Source organism: Aquarana catesbeiana, linkage group LG05 (genome assembly GCF_042186555.1).
Source record: "Aquarana catesbeiana isolate 2022-GZ linkage group LG05, ASM4218655v1, whole genome shotgun sequence".
NCBI lineage: Eukaryota > Metazoa > Chordata > Amphibia > Anura > Ranidae > Aquarana > Aquarana catesbeiana.
This window is the reverse complement of record NC_133328.1, coordinates 176,964,095-176,984,350: the sequence shown is the minus strand read 5'-3', so window position 1 is coordinate 176,984,350 and position 20,256 is coordinate 176,964,095. Positions and strand designations below refer to the sequence as shown.

At 45.4% G+C, this 20,256-nt stretch overlaps 1 protein-coding gene across 5 annotated transcripts in view; it reads right to left on the bottom strand.

Moving 5' to 3' along the window:
• Positions 1-20,256, bottom strand: part of MYRIP (myosin VIIA and Rab interacting protein) — a 722,788-nt gene that overhangs the window by 176,427 nt on the left and 526,105 nt on the right. For all 5 annotated transcript variants that reach the window (XM_073630373.1, XM_073630374.1, XM_073630375.1 and 2 more), the window contains exon 4: positions 7,024-7,160. In XM_073630373.1, coding sequence (XP_073486474.1) covers positions 7,024-7,160 — 137 coding nt within the window. The remainder of the gene's footprint in view (positions 1-7,023; positions 7,161-20,256) is intronic.

The window sequence follows — 20,256 nt, the reverse complement described above, 5'->3', positions numbered from 1 at the left end:
CACAACTATAGAATGCCAAAAGTGTCCTTCACCGCTCTCGATCGGGTACATATACCAAATCGAGGTGGTGATTGGAACAAAACCCTGTTGCAACACGAACAGAGGTGGATATTTAAATTAAATGCCACCTCGCCCCCGGGATTAAATGAGGACATCTCATTTGCCCCATTCCTAAAAGGGTTTGTTTCGGGCAAGACTCAGTAAAGCCCTTCTGGCCCCCTGTAGGCAACATGGAGTAATCTTGTCTGTTATGAGCCTCCCCCTTGTTCCATCTCCGAACATTCTCTTTTTGCCTCTCTTCCCTTCCCCTTTTCCCCTGGCAGTCTAATGGTATTTACGACATTTATGTATTTAAAAAAAATTTCTCTTTTTTGCATATAATTTTTATATTTTATTATGTGTTTTGTCTCCCATATACCTAGGCATGTGAATTGATTCTACATATATGGATACCTCATGTTAATAACTTTTAATTTTTTCTGCCAATCAATGTATGCATTAGTATAGGATGATGTGTCCATATATGCGATGGACCGTTAGTTCATATGTATTTTCCCTTTCAATCTTGTATACCAATTGAGCCCTGTGTTTCCCCTATGTCCTGCTCGCCCCCTCCACAAGAGCTGTCATCATGACCGCTGCTGCTGCCCTCTTACCAGGGTTCTTTCTCCCCAGATGTGTCTTCCCGGCAAGGTAGGGGGGGAGGGAGGGCCATCGGCATAGCCGGCGCCTCCTCCCCCCTTCCCCCATTGGACACCCAGGCTGGTCCTGGCTACCATGTTGGGGATTTCCTCCTTGCCGGCGGCGTTCGGGGACATCCCCGGACGTTTCCGCTCACTGCGCATGCGCGGGGCCCCGCGCGTGCCACGTGATGCGGATGCGTCACGCGATTGCGACGGCGATGACGTCAGCTGACGGAGTTTCTACCCGCCCCGAACGCCGGGGGGCCACACGAGGCTGCCATTTGGCTGCCATGCCCCTCAGCACGGTTTCCTTCGTTCGGTCCTACCAGATGGGGAGGCGTCTGCACCTGTCACCAATCAACCCTCGTCGGATACACGCCCCTAATCTAGGGCACATATATCCTCCCACTCTTCATATCACATCTAGAATCTTTCCGTCTGGTTGGTGGCTTCTCTTGCAGTCTCACTTTGTAAGTACACACTATGATAACATGTCTTCGCACTGCTGCTGTCCATATTGATATAATACTCGGTCTATTACAATGACCCTATACCCATTTTAAATGTTTGAATGTATACAATATATTTTTTTTACCTTATACTTTCAGACTTGCTAAATGTCAACTTGGACGGGCGTTTACTGAGCCCAGTTCAAGGCTGTGACCAATCCCGGGTCAGGTCACAAATGATTGCAAGCACATAGGGCAACACAGTGCGGTTTTTACATGTTATCTTCACTTGTTTATTAGGTAATATATTTTATACACTGGGTTTCCCTACACGTGGGCACTTTTTCACTATTTTTTCTCCTGTTTTATTCACCCATCACCTATTTTGGTACTGCATGACACTTTTTGTGTGTTCACTCTCTACACACTTCTGTTGCACACACTAGGGACTCACGGTTTGTTTTTGCTCCCACACTTTTCCTAACACTTCACCTCTAATTGTCACTCCCCACCACCAGCATTGATTAGTCTATCCATACCCCTCACCTACATGGCTGAGGTGTTTCTACAAAATTAATTTCTTTTTTCTTTACCACTTTGATATACCTTATGCATGTATCTAGAGATATTCTCCATGATAAAAGTTTAATTGTAAATTATATGTATGGACATATGTATGGACATATATATATGTATATATACATATGTGTGTTGATTTCATACACACACATACATTCAGCACAACAAGGTTTTGACTCGCTTAATGGGTGTACACATGTATCCATGGTATCTTACACCTGGGCTGATATATGGATATATTCTCTGGATTCAACTTTGGAGTGCATATAATGCATATTTTTCCAAATTGTCTTTTCCTTCCTGGGTTGTTGCTGCAGGTGTCCTCCCCACCTGACTGGCCGCGAAGTCCGTGCTACAGATAGGGGGCGCTTCACTGTGTGATCTCTCGTAAGCCACATCTTTGGGACCTTCCCCTGGGATTGGAGGCTGTAGCGGTGGTGCCATGGGATCTCTAGGGGAAAACGAACAGGCAATCTTTTGTTTTTAAGGGGACCTCTCTTACAGAAAGCCTCTCGCATAGGACACTCATCATTGGGTAATTATGTCATGTCAATATATGGTATACCTGTTTTGAAATCTATATATTTAACCTTTTCTGACATATGCACCTTTATTGTACAATTTTAGCAGATTGACCTTTGAAGAAGACCTGGAACTTATAGGTCGAAACACGTCAGTTCCACATCTCTAATACTGTCAATGTATACATAACGTTGTTATGAAAACGTGCCTATATTGCATGTGCTGAGTGTCATGAGATTTGTAAACACTCTGTATTGGAGCTCATTTTTTAACCAGTGTGTTGAAGCTATTTTTGTATAATAAAATCTATTTATTTTTACATACATTGGCCTACCACCTTCCTTTGTGCTGCCTAAAAACCCCACTGGGGAACCTTTTCCTTTTTTTGTCTTGACCAATAGGGGTGAGCAGCACTCCCTTCCCTCCCTCGTGTCCTTCCTTTTTCTTTGAGAGACCAGCCTTCATCCTGGCTCTCTCCAGCAAAGGCCCCCCCCGGATCTTCTCAGCTTGGCTTGGCTTCTTCCACGCTGGGCAAGAAAGCCTAAGGACCAACTCAGGATTAGTAGGCCCCAGACAGGCTTCTGGGCCTACTTGCAGAGCTCACTGCAGCAGCATGTCATTAGGCCAGGAGGGCCTGAGGTAAGAGAGAGCGAGCACATGGCCCAGTCCAAATAAAAATCCTTTGCCAGAATGCACCAGCGACTAAGAACCTCCTACTGGGCTGGCTGGAAGAAGAATAAATATTCATAGCTCAACCTAGTTGTACTTCTCATGCTGGCCTGTGGTACCAGTGACACCTACTGGCGACAGTGAGAAATGCATAACCTAATTGAAATTAGGGAAAGACCAGATAAACTGTACAATCAATCTGAGCTTCCAAAAGGGAAGATGGGGCTCTGCAGAAATAAGTGGATCTTTGCACAAACAGGATATTGGAAAATGTATGAAATATCAAGTAAAATTTCAAATGTACCAAAGTATGTACCAGAATGTGTTGCAGTGGCGATGCACAGTGGCAATGATACTACTGTTAATGTGTCTGTTACAGATATGGTTCTGTTTACCAAAAGTCTGGGTTGGAAGACTAGGCACTTTCTTTCATAAGGCTGAATATGTCTCATTTATCTAGAAGCTGTTCAGGCTCTGAGCTCATTCAACACACCTACTGCTACTTAACAGAAGAGCAATAGGGATGAGTCGAACACCCCCCCAGTTTGGTTCACACCAGAACATGCGAACAGACAAAAAATGTATGCGAACCTGCGAACACCAGTAAAGTCTATGGAACACAAACGTGAAAAATCAAAAGTGTTAATTTAAAAGGCTTGTATGCAAGTTTTTGCCATAAAAAGTGTTTGGGGACCCGGGTTCTACCCCAGGGGACATGTATCAATGCAAAAAAAGTTTTAAAAATGGCAGTTTTTTTCAGGAGCAGTGATTTTAATAATGCTTAAAGTGAAACAATAAAAATTAAATATTCCTTTAAATATCATGCCTGAAGGTACCCTTAGTCCGCCTGTAAAGTAGCGCCTCTTTCCCATGTTTATAACAGTACCGCAGCAAAATTACATTTCTAAAGAAAAAAATTCATTTAAAATTGCTTGCGGCTGTAATGTGTTGTCGGATCCCGGCAATATACTGCACATAAAAAAATTGCTGAAAAATAAACTGCGTGGGTCCCCCCCCCCAGTCCATTATCAGGCCCTTCGGGTCTGGTATGGATATTAAGCAAAATATAAAAAGGAAACATTTTTCAAGAAATTTTCAAAAATTTAAAAAATGGCGTGGGGGTCCCCCCTAAAATCCATACCAGCCCTTCAGGTCACATGATGTTAGAAGGGGCAGGGTCACCCAGTTATGTCACTGGGTGGCCCCACCCTTGGCTGTATAATATCTGTGGAGAAAATCGTTTTTATCAGTATTACACTATGGCCAGTTCCTTTTTATTTACATGCTTGTGAGATGCCATTTTGGAGTCTCTGCTGTATCCCCCGGTTCCTGCCGCAAGCAGTCCAGAACGCCAATGGATCTCTCATACTGCTATTGAACATAAGTTGTGGTTGGCTTGCCTTGCGGTAAGCGCATTATTTGCCTGGTGGTGGATCACGTAGTGTGGTGTGGTTAACCAATACTGAACACAAGCTGTTGTTGGCTTGCCTTGTGGTAAGCGCAATATTTGCACGGAGTGTGGGGTCTCATCTTCACTACTGAGTTTGCTAGTGTTCACTCTAAGTTCCCTTTTTTTCCTGCTGTATTTTTATGCACTAGTGTAAGTTTTCTACCTTTTATAAACTTTAATTAGTTTGGCAGTATTACACTATGGCCAGTTTCCTTTTATTTACATGTCCATGAGATGGAAGTTTGGTGTCCTCATTACATCCTTTCAGCTACGATGTATACAGTCTAAGAGCACCATCTGGATTCTCCACACCAAGACGTAATACAGGCTGGTGTACGCTTGCCTTGCAGTAAGCGCAATTATTGGGTATTTGCGGATACTGTATGGGTTGTCACTCATATTTTTTACACCATTGACTCTGGTTGGATTCACCCAAGGGGTCTTTCTTGGACTGTTTTCAGATCATTACTTCACATTCTTATTTTCTGTTACTATATATGGACACTTATTTTTATTCGCAAATATTACATATGGACACTCATGTTTGATTCATACATACATGTGTTGACCCATGTACTTTTCATAATTTAATTTTTAATATTTTTCAACATTTTTGTATTTGTATATGTACTTCCTTACGGAAGTCTTTGAGATTGCTTCACGTGTTTCACTTATATTTAGCGCGGTTATTTCTTTTTTACTATATAATATCTGTCACAGCAAAAAGGCTGCAGTTGGCGGGACGTCACCCATGGAGGCGGAGTTTTTCGTGTTTTTTTTTTCTCTGGACCGTCGGCCCCGTGATTGAAGATGGATGGACATTGCGGGACACTTTTTTTTTTAAATAAAAGAATTGTCAAAAACTGTCTGCTGCCGTTTTTACTTTTTTGACACTTTTTTGGTGAATAGGTAGGGGTACAATGTACCCCTACCCATTCACATAGGGGGAGCCAGGATCTGGGGGCCCCCTTGTTAAAGGGGGCTTCCAGATTCTGATAAGCCCCCCGCCTGCAGACTCCCACAACCACCAGGCAAGGGTTGTGGGGATGAGGCCCTTTTCCCCATCAACATGGGGGCATGGTGCTTTGGGGGGACCCCAAAACACCCTTTCCATGTTAAGGGCATGTGGCCTGTTACGGTTCAGGGGGGGGGGCGCTCTCTCGTCCCCCCTTTTCATGCGGCCTGCCAGATTGCATGCTTGGATAATAGTTTTTTTTAATTTTGGCGCCGCGTTCCCCTTAAACTCCATACCAGACCTGAAGGGCCTGGTATGGATTTTGGGGGGACCCCCACGTCATTTTTCTTTTATATTTTGGTGCGGAGTACCCCTTAAAATCCACATCAGACCTGAAGGGCCTGGTGTGGATTTTGGGGGGGACCCCATGCCATTTTTCTTTTAAATTTTGGCGCAGGATTCCCTTTAACCACTTCAATACACTGTGTTATATAAACTACACTGCCTGCATTGACTTAATATAGAGTCTACACTGAATATATAGGCTACACTGAATGCAAAGTATATATATATATATATATATATATATATATATATATATACACTGCAACTAACTAACCTGCCTGCCTAATCTAGCTCAAACTATCTCCGTCCACACATTATACACGGCCGCTATGTAAGCAGCCTTTTATAGTGTGGGGCATGGACTTAGTCCCCCTAAGCCATGATTGGCCAAAGGCACCCTGGCTCTCTCAGCAGAGCGCGCTGTGATTGACCAAAGCATGCAGGTCAGGTGCATGCTTTGGCCAATCATTATACAGCAATGCACTGCAATATCGCAGTGCATTATGGGGCATTCTGCACAAACGCCCCATATGTTCAGTTCGTTTTAGAGCAAACGAACATCAGGCTCATACCTAAAGAGCACTGAAAAACTTCAATCAAGTTTTGTAATGGCTTAAGAACCTATATCTAACATGATACAGTATCTTGATTTTTTAAAGTGATATTAAATCCTATTTTTTTATTTTCTGGAGTGGAGGCTTACAATTAAATAAAATAATGATTATTTTATTTTTTATTTTTTCAAATGGCCTCCTTCTTTCGCCTACCGCCAATCCCCAAGCACCTCCCTCCCATTTGTGGGTTTCTCTTTAGCTTGTTGGCTGCTAAGGAGACAGCCATGCATGTATGCCCCCAGCTGGTGCTGGATGCAATCATAGACACACACAGTGCTGGCAATCCATGCCCATGCTCCCTCCTCCCAGTAATTTGGCTGAGAGTGGCAGAAGTCAATTGCCCTTCTGTACCTGCCTATAGAACCTGGAAGAAAAGGATAGCTGCACAGATTGGAGAACCCAGTGGCAGTGAAGCAGGACAGCAGGTAAGTACTTGCACACAGAAAGAGCAGGACAAGGTACTGGACATTTTTTATCCTAGTGTAGTGAATGCATTAACATGTTTATTTTATTTGTAAAAACTGAATTTTGCCCTGTGGCATCAGTCACCCGATTGGTACATAACTTTAGCTTCCTATATTACTGGAACTAGTGACCATTCTGACATAATTTACTCAGTTTGATTTGCTTAGTTTTGTAAAAGGTTAACTGACACAGCTGTAAATATAGCACAAAAGGGATGCTAGTTAGGGAGAACAGATTTAAGCTGTTATATAGATAGACTGTTTTATATAAAATCTGTGCAAAATGTCCTCACCTAAAATTTCAGCACTTGCTCCGCTTTCGAGCCTATGCTTTCTATACAAATTCTTCAGAACTTTGGCACTGCCGAAACGTTTGAAGCGACTTTTCACATTGTTGTAATACCATTCCAATGACTGGGTTCTCAAGAGCCTAAAATAAAAATAGAGACAAGAAAAAGTATATTAGATCTTTTTCATGGATAAGGACATACATTTATACACTATACACACAGTTGTATTTACTATTCATTATAATGAGAATTATACCCTATCAAATTTAGACTACTCTTACGCTGGTACACACTAAGACCCCTTTCACCCTGGGGCTGCGGGTCCATTAGTGGTACAGCGCCGCTAGTTTTAGCGGCGCTTTACCGCTGTTTAAGCAGCGCTTTTCAGGCCGCCAAGAAGGGGTTATCAAGGGGTTAAAAGTGCCCGTGTTGCAGCGCTTCTGAATCGCTTTTTTTTTTTTGCACGCACCGCCCCAGTGTGAAAGCACTTAGGCTTTCACACCTGGGAGGCATGGGAGGCAGTTTTCAGGTGTTTTCCAGGCACTATTTCTAGTGCTAAAATGCCTGAAAACTGCCTCAGTGTGAAAGGGGTATAATAGTTTTTTTTTATCAACTCAGCCGGTTGAACGAAAAAAAATCTGACAGCTCCAGTCGGAGCCGCTGTACTAAGCCCCAACGTTAATTAAACGATCTCCTCTGCTGAGCTGTTGTGTTCTAACAAAGGAAGGGCCCCACCGCCAGAACACTACGGTCAGCGTTCTCAGCCAATGGCTCGGGAGCCAGTCGGCTGCTGGCTTCTGTCAGACTGGCTGCCGTACACACGGGCTGAATGTCGGCTGGTTTTTATTGAACCGGTGTCGTCTGACATTCGGCCCGTGTGTACTAGGCTTTACAGTCTTAACACTTTACACTTCTGTCTGTTTGGAACAAGCAGTGCATGTTAGTTAATGGGTTAATACCTCGCCAATGTGAATAAATTCTAAATTAAACTAAAGGATTGGATTAAAAAGCTGCAGCTCAAATGTGAGATATACACAAAATACAACATAAACAAAAAGAAACCGTGCTAATTATACATTAAATATATGAGTTAGGGACCTTAGATTGTAAGCTCCTTGAGGGTAGGGACTGATGTGAAAGTACAATGTATATGTAAAGTGCTGCGTAAATTGACGGCGCTATATAAGTAACTGAAATAAATAAATAAATAAATAATAAATTAAATTAATTGATGCCAAGTCCATGGGGTTGTGGGTACAAATAACATCCGACCACCCAATATTGTTGAAGTGAAAATCCCTCAGTAAATGGAACAACAACACCACAGTGATTCATGCCATCTTTGTGTACACCGCCACCTTGAGAAAAACTCGCTTACTAGATGGCAAGCAATACAGGCTTGTGGCTTTAGCCCAGCCAAGGCCTTGTATGCTCAGATATCTGCATAGATAGGAACTGACCAGGGAAAGAAGACCTCTGACCCAGGGACTTGCACCCACGTATCCAATCACTGGAGTGAACCTATATTCCATTCGGCAGACATACCCCAAAAAGAAAATCTCGTCATAGTGTAAGATTGCTAAGACTTTATTTGATATAAAAAAGTATTGCACTTACAGTAAAGCTGATAAAATCTTGCATAAAATGAAGAGACGGCCAGCTAACATTGAACACCCGTCCTTCCAGGATAGAAACAGCGTGGTGACTTCAACACGTCCCTTCTCCCTGCATGTTAGTTGCAGTCATGTGCACTGCTCTATAAACAATACAAATCCCATAATCCCTAGTCTACCTGGTGGATGAGGGAGAGAGGGCGGCTACGTTCATACATACAGTCCCTGGTCTACCTGGTGGGTGAACAAGAGAGGGTGGCTATGTTCCTACATACAGTGGGGCCACGGAGAAGGCATGTAGCCACCCTCTAACAGGAAGTCTGATCACAGCAGCAATCAAAAAAGGAATTTGGCGATTTGGAGAAGGCTGAGAGCAACAGGAGGTACTTTTTTTAAATTGAAAATACACTCTGTCTTTATCTGTCTTTAAAATACAAAAAAAAGCAAAAAGCAGAATTTGCTGCAAAGTAAGCAATAAATATTTTTTTCTGCTCTGTTGCCCACATTGCCAATTTCTACTGTGATGAAGAGAGATGATTGCTGAAGGGTATTCATCATCCGTCTGCACCCTGTAGTTTCTTCTGTCATGCTCTACTACACTACTGTGCCTTGAAATGGGGTTGCAGGTAAAACTTTACAGCGTGGTGGAAAATATCAGCATCTGACACCCCCAGATGGGTCAGCTGCTGAACACTCTACAGCAAGCTTCTCTCCTTATAAGAGAAGTGCAGGAAAGTGAAAAAATAAACTTACATACTTACCTAGAAGGGATATGCTTTGTTTAATTTTCATATCTGAGATTTACAGCCACTTTAAACTGCGTACGGAGTTCTTTACTGTTAAAGCGTTAAGGACGCGGCATGTTCACCAATGCTAGGAGCCTGGCGGACAAGATGGGAGAACTAGAGATACTGTTATACGAGGAGGATTTAGATTTTGTGGGAATTTCAGAGACTTGGTTCAACAGCTCTCACGATTGGCTGGCAACCATTCCCTTTATCGCAGGGATAGAGAGGGTAAAAAAGGGGGAGGGGTATGCCTGTATATCAAGAATAGTGTAGAAGTTAATGTGGGAGATTACATCACTAAGGGAGCTAGGGAGGAGGTGGAATCCTTATGGGTAGAGCTCCAAAGGGATGAAACTAAGGGGAAAATAATACTGGGAGTATGCTATAGGCCCCTCAACATAAGGGAGGAGGGGGAGATGGACCTCATCACAATTTGGATTAGCAGCAAGGATGGGAAGTGTCATCATAATGAGGGATTTTATTTATCCAGACATAGACTGGGCGGAAGGAACTGGGCATTTGTCTAAGGCTTGCCAGTTCCTAAATGTCTTACAGGACAATTTCATGGGTCAGATGGTAGACGCACCAACTAGAAACAAAGTGTTACTAGACCTACTGATTACCAACAATACAGACCTGATCACGGATGTGGAAATAAGGGGCAATTTAGGAAACAGCGATCACAGGTCAATTAGCTTCAGCAGAGGCGTCGCCAGGGGGTGGCTATTGGGGCTACAGCCCCGAGCCTGGGGCCAATAGCCCCGAGTCTTTTGTGCCAGTCCAGAATGCAGGGGACGGGGCGGATTGAGCCGTGGTAGCGCTGGCTCCAGCTCCAGCTCCGCCCCCGCCTGAATCTACTTTTGGTCACTGGTTGCTATAGCCGCCTAGCGGCTAGCAACCAGTGACGTCACTGCCCACACTGCCCTGCAGTTAAAGCGGAGGAGGATTGCACTTCCTCCTCCTCCGCTATAGTGCTCATGGGGCCTGCGACTTGACCGTCCCTCCAGTGGCGGCGTCAGTGCAGAGCAGCAGGGATGGGGATACCTGGGCAGCCGGGAAGAGCCCAGGAGGGAGAGAGAAAAAAGACACCGCCACCCTGAGCAGCATCCCCCGCGTCTCCCAGAGCCTGCACTCCACCTATCAGCGTGCTGTGACTGGAACAGGAAGAAGGCGGGATCGATCGGCGCTCGGGCGGGCGGCTCTCCTCATCTACTCTGGCAGCCTCACACACCAGCACCACGGCTGAGCTGCTGCTACAGGACCCGGACACATGAAGTCTGAAGTCTGTTTCCTTCTGGTCAGGTAGGTCAGTCAGTGTGTGTATGTCAGGTACCAGGTCAGTGTATGTAGGTCAGTGTGGGTCAGGTAGGTCAGTGTGGGTCAGGTAGGTCAGTGTATGTAGGTCAGTGTGGGTCAAGTAGGTCAGTGTGGGTCAGTCAGGTAGGTCAGTGTATGTAGGTCAGGTAGGTCAGTGTGTGTCGGGTAGGTCAGTGTGTGTCGGGTAGGTCAGTGTATGTCGGGTAGGTCAGTGTATGACGGTCAGGTAGGTCAGTGTGTGTCGGGTAGGTCAGTGTATGATGGTCAGGTAGGTCAGTGTGTGTCAGGTAGGTCAGTGTGTCGGGTAGGTCAGTGTGTGTCGGGTAGATCAGTGTATGTAGGTCAGTGTATGTCAGGTAGGTCAGTGTGTGTCAGTCAGGTAGGTCAGTGTATGTAGGTCAGGTAGGTCAGTGTATGACGGTCAGGTAGGTCAGTGTGTGTCGGGTAGGTCAGTGTATGTCGGGTAGGTCAGTGTATGACGGTCAGGTAGGTCAGTGTGTGTCAGGTAGGTCAGTGTGTCGGGTAGGTCAGTGTGTGTCGGGTAGATCAGTGTATGTAGGTCAGTGTATGTCAGGTAGGTCAGTGTGTGTCAGTCAGGTAGGTCAGTGTATGTAGGTCAGGTAGGTCAGTGTATGACGGTTAGGTAGGTCAGTGTGTGTCAGTCAGGTAGGTCAGTGTATGTAGGTCAGTGTGTGTCGGGTAGGTCAGTGTGTGTCGGGTAGGTCAGTTTGTGTCGGGTAGGTCAGTTTGTGTCGGGTAGGTCAGTGTGTGTCGGGTAGGTCAGTGTGTGTTGGGTAGGTCAGTGTGTGTCGGGTAGGTCAGTGTATGTCAGGTAAGTCAGTGTGTGTCAGTCAGGTAGGTCAGTGTATGTAGGTCAGTGTGGGTAAGGTAGGTCAGTGTAGGTCAGTGTATGTAGGTCAGGTAGGTCAGCGTGTGTCAGGTAGGTCAGTGTATGACGGTCAGGTAGGTCAGTGTGTGTCGGGTAGGTCAGTGTGTGTCGGGTAGGTCAGTGTGTCAGGTAGGTCAGTGTATGTCGGGTAGGTCAGTGTATGTGGGTAGGTCAGTGTGGGTCAGTGTGTGTCGGGTAGGTCAGTGTGTGTAGGTCAGTGTGGGTCAGGTAGGTCAGTGTAGGTCAGTGTATGTAGGTCAGGTAGGTCAGTGTGTGTCGGGTAGGTCAGTGTATGTCGGGTAGGTCAGTTTATGATGGTCAGGTAGGTCAGTGTGTGTCGGGTAGGTCAGTGTATGTAGGTCAGTGTGTGTCAGGTAGGTCAGTGTATGTCGGGTAGGTCAGTGTATGTGGGTAGGTCAGTGTATGACCATCAGGTATGTCAGTGTGTGTCGGGTAGGTCAATGTATGATGGTCAGGTAGGTCAGTGTATGTAGGTCAGTGTGTATCGGGTAGGTCAGTGTGTGTGTCAGGTAGGTCAGTGTATGTAGGTTAGGTAGGTCAGTTTAGTGGTCAGCATGTGAGCTTACCCCCCGCCACACAACCCCTCCGCCCAACCAAAAAAACCCAGCGCCACTAGAGGGCCCCCCCCCGTGATGGCCTTGGACTTCGGGCTGAAGCCCCTGGTCTTTTTGCCACCTAGCAACGCCCCTGAGCTTCAGTATAAATCACACAAATAAGAAACAAATAGGAAACACAAGGGAAATACAAAGACACTGAATTTCAAAAGAGCCAACTTCCCTTACCAACGAACCTTGCTAGGAGATATAAATTGGGATAAAATCTTAGGAACAAAGAACACGGAGGACAGATGGGTTTGCTTTAGGGGCATATTGAATAAGGGTATTAGCCAGTGCATACCATTAGGAAATAAATTTAAAAGAGCGAACAAAAGTCCTGGATGGCTTAACTACAATGTAAAAATGCATATAAAAGAAAAGGAGAAGCCTTCAATAAATACAAGGCTGAGGGATCATCATCAGCATTCATACTTTACAAATAATGCAACAAGAAATGTAAGGGTGCGAATAGGGCGGTTAAGATATAACACGAAAGACACATAGCGGAGGAGAGCAAAAAGAAATCCCAAGACATTCTTTAAGTATGTAAACAGTAAAAGAGGGAGGACAGACCTTATAGGTCCCATAAATAATGATGAAAGGAATCTGGTTACTAAGGATGGAAAGATGGTGAACGTATTGAATTTATTCTTCTCCTCAGTCTTCACAAGGGAATCAAGGGGCTTCAGTAACCAAAACTGCAGTGTTTATCCTCATGATACATCTCAGGAAGCACTCTCATGGGTAACAGAGGACAGAATTAGAAATAGATTTGGAAAACTTAACATCAAGTCACCGGGACCAGATGGCTTGCACCTGAGGGTCCTAAGGGAACTCAGTCAAGTAATTGTCAGACCATTGTTATTAATTTTTACTGACAGTCTACTGACTGGAATGGTACCAGCTGATTGGAGAAAAGCCAATGTAGCACCAATATTTAAAAAAGGGCCAAAATACATCCCTGGGAATTACAGACCAGTTAGGCTAACATCAATAGTATGCAAGCTCTTGGGCATGATAAGGGACTATATACAAGATTCATGAAGAATTGTTCTTGCCAAACCAATCTACTAACCTTCTATGAGGAGGTGAGCTGTCATCTAGATAAGGGAAGCCCCGTAGATGTGGTTATCTGGATTTTGCAAAAGCATCTGACACAGTTCACCATAAACGTGTACTGTACAAAGTAAGGTCCGTTGGCAGGGGCCATAGGGTGAGTATATGGATTGAAAATTAGCTACAAGGGCGAATTCATAGGGTGGTGATAAATGGGGAGTACTCGAAAAAGTCAGGGGTGGAAAGTGGGGTCCCCTAGGGTTTTGTGCTGGGACCAACCCTATTTAATTTGTTCATAAATGAGCTGTATTTGCGGACGATACTAAGCTAAGTAGGGCAACTTCTCCGCAGGATGCAGAAACCTTGCAAGAAGATCTGAACAAATTAATGGGGTGGGCAACTACATGGCAAATGAGGTTTAATGTGGAAAAATTTAAAATAATGCATTTGGGTGGCAAAAATATGAATGCAATCGACTCACTGGGGGGAGAACCTCTGGGGGAATCAAGGAAGGAGAAGGAACTGGGGGTCCTAGTAGATGATAGGCTCAGCAATGGTATGCCAAGCTGCTGCTAACAAAACAAACAGGATATAGGCATGCATTAAAAAGGGGATTAGCTCAAGAGATAAAGCGATGATTCTCCCACTCTACAAGACTCTGGTCTGGCCTCACCTGGAGTATGCTGTCCAGTTCTGGGCACCAGTCCTCAGGAAGGATGTACTGGAAATGGAGTGAGTATAGAGAAGGGCAACAAAGCTAATAACGGGACTGGAGGATATCAGTTATGAAGAAAGGTTATGAGCACTGAACTTATTCTCTCTGGAGAAGAGACGCTTGAGAGGGGATATGATTTTGATTTACAAATACCATACTGGTGACCCCACAATAGGGATAAAACTTTCCGCAAAAGGGAGTTTAATAAGACATGTGGCCACTCATTAAAATTAGAAGAAAAGAGGTTTAAGCTTAAACTGCGTAGAGGGTTCTTTACTGTAATGCCGCGTACACACGGTCGGACTTTCCGGCATACTTGGTCCGGCGGACCAGAGTGTGCCGGACAATCCGCCCGTGTGTAGGCACCGGCGGACTTTTCCGGCGGACTTTTTCCCAAAAGCCCGCCGGACCTAGATTTGAAGAAAGTTCTAAATCTTTCCGCCGGACTCAGTTTCGGGCGGAAAGTCCGCTCGTGTGTGTGCTGGTCCGACGGAAAGCCCGCTCGTGTGTAGGCTGGTCCGACGGACCAGATACAACACGAGGGCAGGGTATTGCATCTCACGCTCGCTGCAATAGGAAAAACACATTTTCCTATTGCGGCGAGCGCGGGGCATGCCAGGCCCTTAGGTCTGGTATGGATTATAAAGGGAAGCCCCTACGCCGAAAAAAACGGCGTGGGGTCCCCCCTAAAATCCATACCAGACCCCGATCCGAGCACGCAGCCTGGCCGGTCAGGAAAGGGGGTGGGGACGAGCGAGCGCCCCCCCCCCCTCCTGAACCGTACCAGGCCGCATGCCCTCAACATGGGGGTGGGTGCTTTGGGGGAGGGGGGCGCCCTGCGCCCCCCCCCAAAGCACCTTGTCCCCATGTTGATGAGGACAAGGGCCTCTTCCCGACAACCCTGGCCGTTGGTTGTCGGGGTCTGCGGGCGGGGGCTTATCGGAATCTGGGAGCCCCCTTTAATAAGGGGGCCCCCAGATCCCGGCCCCCCACCCTATGTAAATGAGTATGGGGTACATGGTACCCCTACCCATTTACCTAGGAAAAAAGTGTAAGTAATAAAACACACTACACAGGTTTTTAAAATATTTTATTAAACAGCTCCGGGGGGGGGGATCTTCCTCCGGCTTCGGGGGTCTTCTTCCGGCTTCGGGGGTCCCTCCGCTTCATCTTCTCCCGGCGTCCGGTTGGTTCTTCTCCCGGTGTTCCAGTTCTTCGGCCGGCTCCTCTGCTGTCTTCAGGTAGCTCTCTTGCCAGCAGAGGTCCGGACTTCTGGGCTTTTGGGCTTCTTCTCTTCTCTTCTCCAGATGTTGACACGACGCTCTCTCCGGCTGGACTGCTCTCCGAGGGCTGCGTTGTGACTTATATAGGCGGAGACCCCGCCCCCTTTTGATGTCACAGTCCCTGGGCATGCTGGGACTGTGACGTTTTAGGGGGCGTGGTCACTGGGTGATGTTGACCACGCCCCCTAAAACGTCACAGTCCCAGCATGCCCAGGGACTGTGACATCAAAAGGGGGCGGGGTCTCCACCTATATAAGTCACAACGCAGCCCTCGGAGAGCAGTCCAGCAGGAGAGAGCGTCGTGTCAACATCTGGAGAAGAGAAGAGAAGAAGCCCAGAAGCCCAGAAGTCCGGACCTCTGCTGGCAAGAGAGCTACCTGAAGACAGCAGAGGAGCCGGCCGAAGAACTGGAACACCGGGAGAAGAACCAACCGGACGCCGGGAGAAGATGAAGCGGAGGGACCCCCGAAGCCGGAAGAAGACCCCCGAAGCCGGAGGAAGATCCCCCCCCCCGGAGCTGTTTAATAAAATATTTTAAAAACCTGTGTAGTGTGTTTTATTACTTACACTTTTTTCCTAGGTAAATGGGTAGGGGTACCATGTACCCCATACTCATTTACATAGGGTGGGGGGCCGGGATCTGGGGGCCCCCTTATTAAAGGGGGCTCCCAGATTCCGATAAGCCCCCGCCCGCAGACCCCGACAACCAACGGCCAGGGTTGTCGGGAAGAGGCCCTTGTCCTCATCAACATGGGGACAAGGCGCTTTGGGGGGGGGGGCGCAGGGCGCCCCCCTCCCCCAAAGCACCCACCCCCATGTTGAGGGCATGCGGCCTGGTACGGTTCAGGAGGGGGGGGCGCTCGCTCGTCCCCACCCCCTTTCCTGACCGGCCAGGCTGCGTGCTCGGATCGGGGTCTGGTATGGATTTTAGGGGGACCCCACGCCGTTTTTTTCGGCGTAGCGGGGTTCCCCTTTATAATCCATACCAGACCTAAGGGCCTGGTATGCCCCGCGACGGGGCTAGTAAGGTGTCAATCTCGCCGATAAAAGCGGCAAGATTGACATCCTTTTCTAGTCCCGTCGCACCTGAGTCACGTTCAAAATGAACGGACTTGTCCGTGTGTGGGCAAGTCCGTTCATTCTGAAAGTCCGCCGGAACTCCGGCGAAAGTCCGTCGGAAAGACGGGCGGACTTAGCCCGCCGGAAAGTCCCGGCGTGTGTGGGCAAGTCCGTCCGTTTTAAAGTCCGGCGCACCTGGCGGACAAAGTCCGTCGGAAAGTGTGCCGGACCAAGTAGGATAGAAAGTCCGCTCGTGTGTACGCGGCATAAGAGTGGCAAGGATGTGGAATTCCATTCCACATGCAGTGGTTTCAGCGGAGAGCATCGATAGTTTCAAAAAACTATTAAACTATTAGATAAGCACCTGAACGACGATGATCTTATGGCATTTAAGAAATAGATTAGTAGCAATTTACATACATGACAACTTTTAGAAGTCAGTGTGTAATGTGGGCATGCTTATCATGCCTTATCCTATCCTGTCAGAAATAGTAGCAACATGTATAGCAGAAATTGGTGGGGAGGTGTGTGGGGGATTAAACCACAGCTCTTGTTGACATTAAAAGTGATCAGAAAATACTCTTTACTCCCCATCCCATTCATGTTCACAAAAAGTACTGCATTGAAAAGTCTTTTTGTTGGTGTGACCATATAAAGTCCTAACCTATCTGTGCTGCATACTTTCTTGCCACCTTCAGCCACCTTGACTAGACCTCACACCCGAGCAACCACATTTGCCCATTCTCATGCATCCCCGTCATGGTCCACTTCCTCTATTTTTGTTATTATTCAAAAATTGATAACAAAATTGTATTGAAGGTGCACTGTAATGTATTCTAGGATAGTGGTCCTTAGAAAAATTATAGCAATTTTGGAAGCTTTGCATCAACTTTTGTTTGATAATGTAATTGGATGAAAACTGAACAGTAGTCCATGTCAATCTGACACTAATGCATTTCACTCTCTCCTGGTTTAGAGCTACCAAATGTTAAAAATGTCAGTGCAATTGTTCAAGAATGCCCTCTGATTGAAATTATGCTGGTTTTAATCATCACTTTCCCTGCACTTTTAACCATTTGTTTGCTCAAAACTGGGAAATGTTTGGGTGAAACAATGATTCATATTCAATGATCCCTTTTCTTTTAGGGTTGTGACTGTTTAAGTACACACTATTCCAACTGCAAAACAGACCATTTTCTTAGAATGTGTTAGTAATTAGTATGACTTGCTGGACTTGCTTGTGGAATCCAGGAATACAGCCATGGTTGAGGAACAGGTGAGGGCAGATGGCAAGAGGGCCTAAAGTTGTTCTGATCCTTAAAAAAGTCCTTGGAGTGCCCAAAGTTTAAAAGGTTTTGGATTTGGGTACAGAATGTCATATATGCCATAACCCAGATCAACCTTAAAAAATCTCCATAGCAGGCCCCTTTGAACCAATCCATAGAGGAGGCATGAAGACATAGTAAAAAATTGATCTCATTCATTTTTCTGGCAGCACTGGATCCTCAAAATCTTCATCCATCGCATTTACACTGATAAATTAATATGGATATGATAAATGAAAAATGATTTACTATTTTGAATGGCAAAAAATATGGAACCCTTAGGTACAATATATCTCGGGTACACAATAAATAACCCTCTTTGAAGGGCTAGCAGGACAGCCCTGCTTCCTTCCTTCTTTCCTTTCTTATCTTTTCTTTCTTCTTTTCTCCCAGTGTGTTGGGTTGATTGAGAGTGAAATGTAACTATATAAAATCTATGCGTAACTTATGTACAACGAACACAAATAACAAAGGTCAGACTCAAGGTTGTCAACAGTCCCTGATATGGCACATCAACTACTTGTATTCAGTGGCGGCTGGTGGTATATTTCTATATTTCCTCCCGTTTGGTCGGTCGGTCGGTCGGACAGTTCCCAGCCCGGCACCTACCCCATTTATGGCGTGGGCGATGGGACGGTGATTTACCCTTGCTTCTCCTCCTCGGCATCACGGCATCTCCTCCCTCCTCTTCCTAGCTCAATTGGAATGGTTCTCCTTTGGGCACAATCAGGAAACGGGTCTCACGACCTGCTTCCTGATTGGCCGGGAGGAGAATCAGTAGGACAATAGTGAATATTCATTTGCTATTGTCATACAACTGAGTACTGCGCCCCAAGCCCACCCTTTTTTGAAGCCTATTGGAGCCTCTGGCTCTAATCACGTGCTTAAAAAAAACCCTAATTGGAATCCATGTGTCCTGCACCCCACATGTAGATTAGGGGGTCGGACACATGGATAGAGGGAGCGGCGCCCGTGAGCCCCGTATGGACGGGCCGCCACTACTTGTATTGAGTATCCACTGGAAACTTTTTTTCTGTTTCTTTTCATTACTTGCATGTTAATATCTCTGAAAATTTTCAATAAAAATCCTTGGTAAAGAAAAAAGTCCTAGGAACATGTATTTGTAAAGGTATTATATTGCAAAAAAAAAAAAAAACTGGACATGTATGGCACCAAAGACTAAGGTATATTTGGTGAAGGAACAGATGCTGTTAATTTAGCAAAGTGAATGTTCACCAAGCTTCTAAAATAAAACAAAACTCTGTCTACTTAAATCAAGCAATCATGTTTATTTATTCTGCTTCACACATGATTGGATGTTCAAAGTGAACACAGACCCTACTTCTGTAACGAATCAATATGAATGACTTAACTTGCACTACTAAGAAAAAGACAGGAGTCAGTAAAAAAGTTATTGGCTTGTGATAAAGTTTTATAAATATGCTGATCACTTTCAAACCAACACATCTCCCATATGTAACCAGGGAACTGTATTTATTTCCAAAAGGTTGTGGAAGTTCACTACACATAATTAATTCACAAATGTGCTGTAATGATGAATTATTGCTGCACTGCAGAGCATTGTTATTTTTCTGTTCTACAAATATACACAGTGTAAATCATTAATGAATTCATGCATATAATATAAGTATCCAGACAGTGAATGGCCAATGGGACCATCAGTCAATGTAAATTTTGTCATGTTTTGCCTGGAATGTAAGTCATCCAATTAGACCAAACAATTTCACAGAAATTAAACTGCAGTTAATTTGTGGTTGGGATCTTATCAATGTTCCAAACCCTATTTAAAACAAAACTTGGTATACGCTTTCTGCAAACACCACAGGACACTGCTCTAATTGCTTTCCAATGTACCTGGATTTTACATTTAATTTATAAACATGCATTGTTCAGTTTGGAGTCTCCGATGCCCCAGGGTGAATTCTCTGCAAAATCCCCCTAGATAGGAGGAAAGACTTGTCAGAGTTAGGTGACAGGTTTCCTGCTTCTGCCAATTTTTTTCACTATTCAATAAAACAAATGGGACTTCGGAACAACGCTTTCTAAACAGATTCGATTTTTTTAATTTATGATGATGGCTATAATTATGCCATACATCTGCTTTATAAATTGGCCCCAAAGTGAGGCTAATTGTAGATTTGTACAGCGCTCACAAAACTGTGCAGCACTATTACAAATGACTGTCAATATTTAGAAAATGACCATCACTCTACCATCACATCACTCTACCTTCACATGGACGTATCTAAGCATACTCCCAGGCGAAGGGCCATGCTTGCGGCTTCTGATGATGTAATTTCTATGATGAAGCGCATCAACTTGATACGCACCGTGCACTACGCTGATACCCAGGTGGAAGGCACGCCAACCCCCGGCCGACGGGACTTGCTGTTCTTACCATTTGTGTGAGTCAGGGAGGGAATTTTAAATTGTTAACCTTGTTAGCAAGTTTCAATAAACGATTCTGGAACTTTTTGCGCTACAAGGACCTCCGGTTTCTTTCTTCTTTTTCATCCTGCCGATTAAGAGACCTCAAGTATGGATCCACGGGAT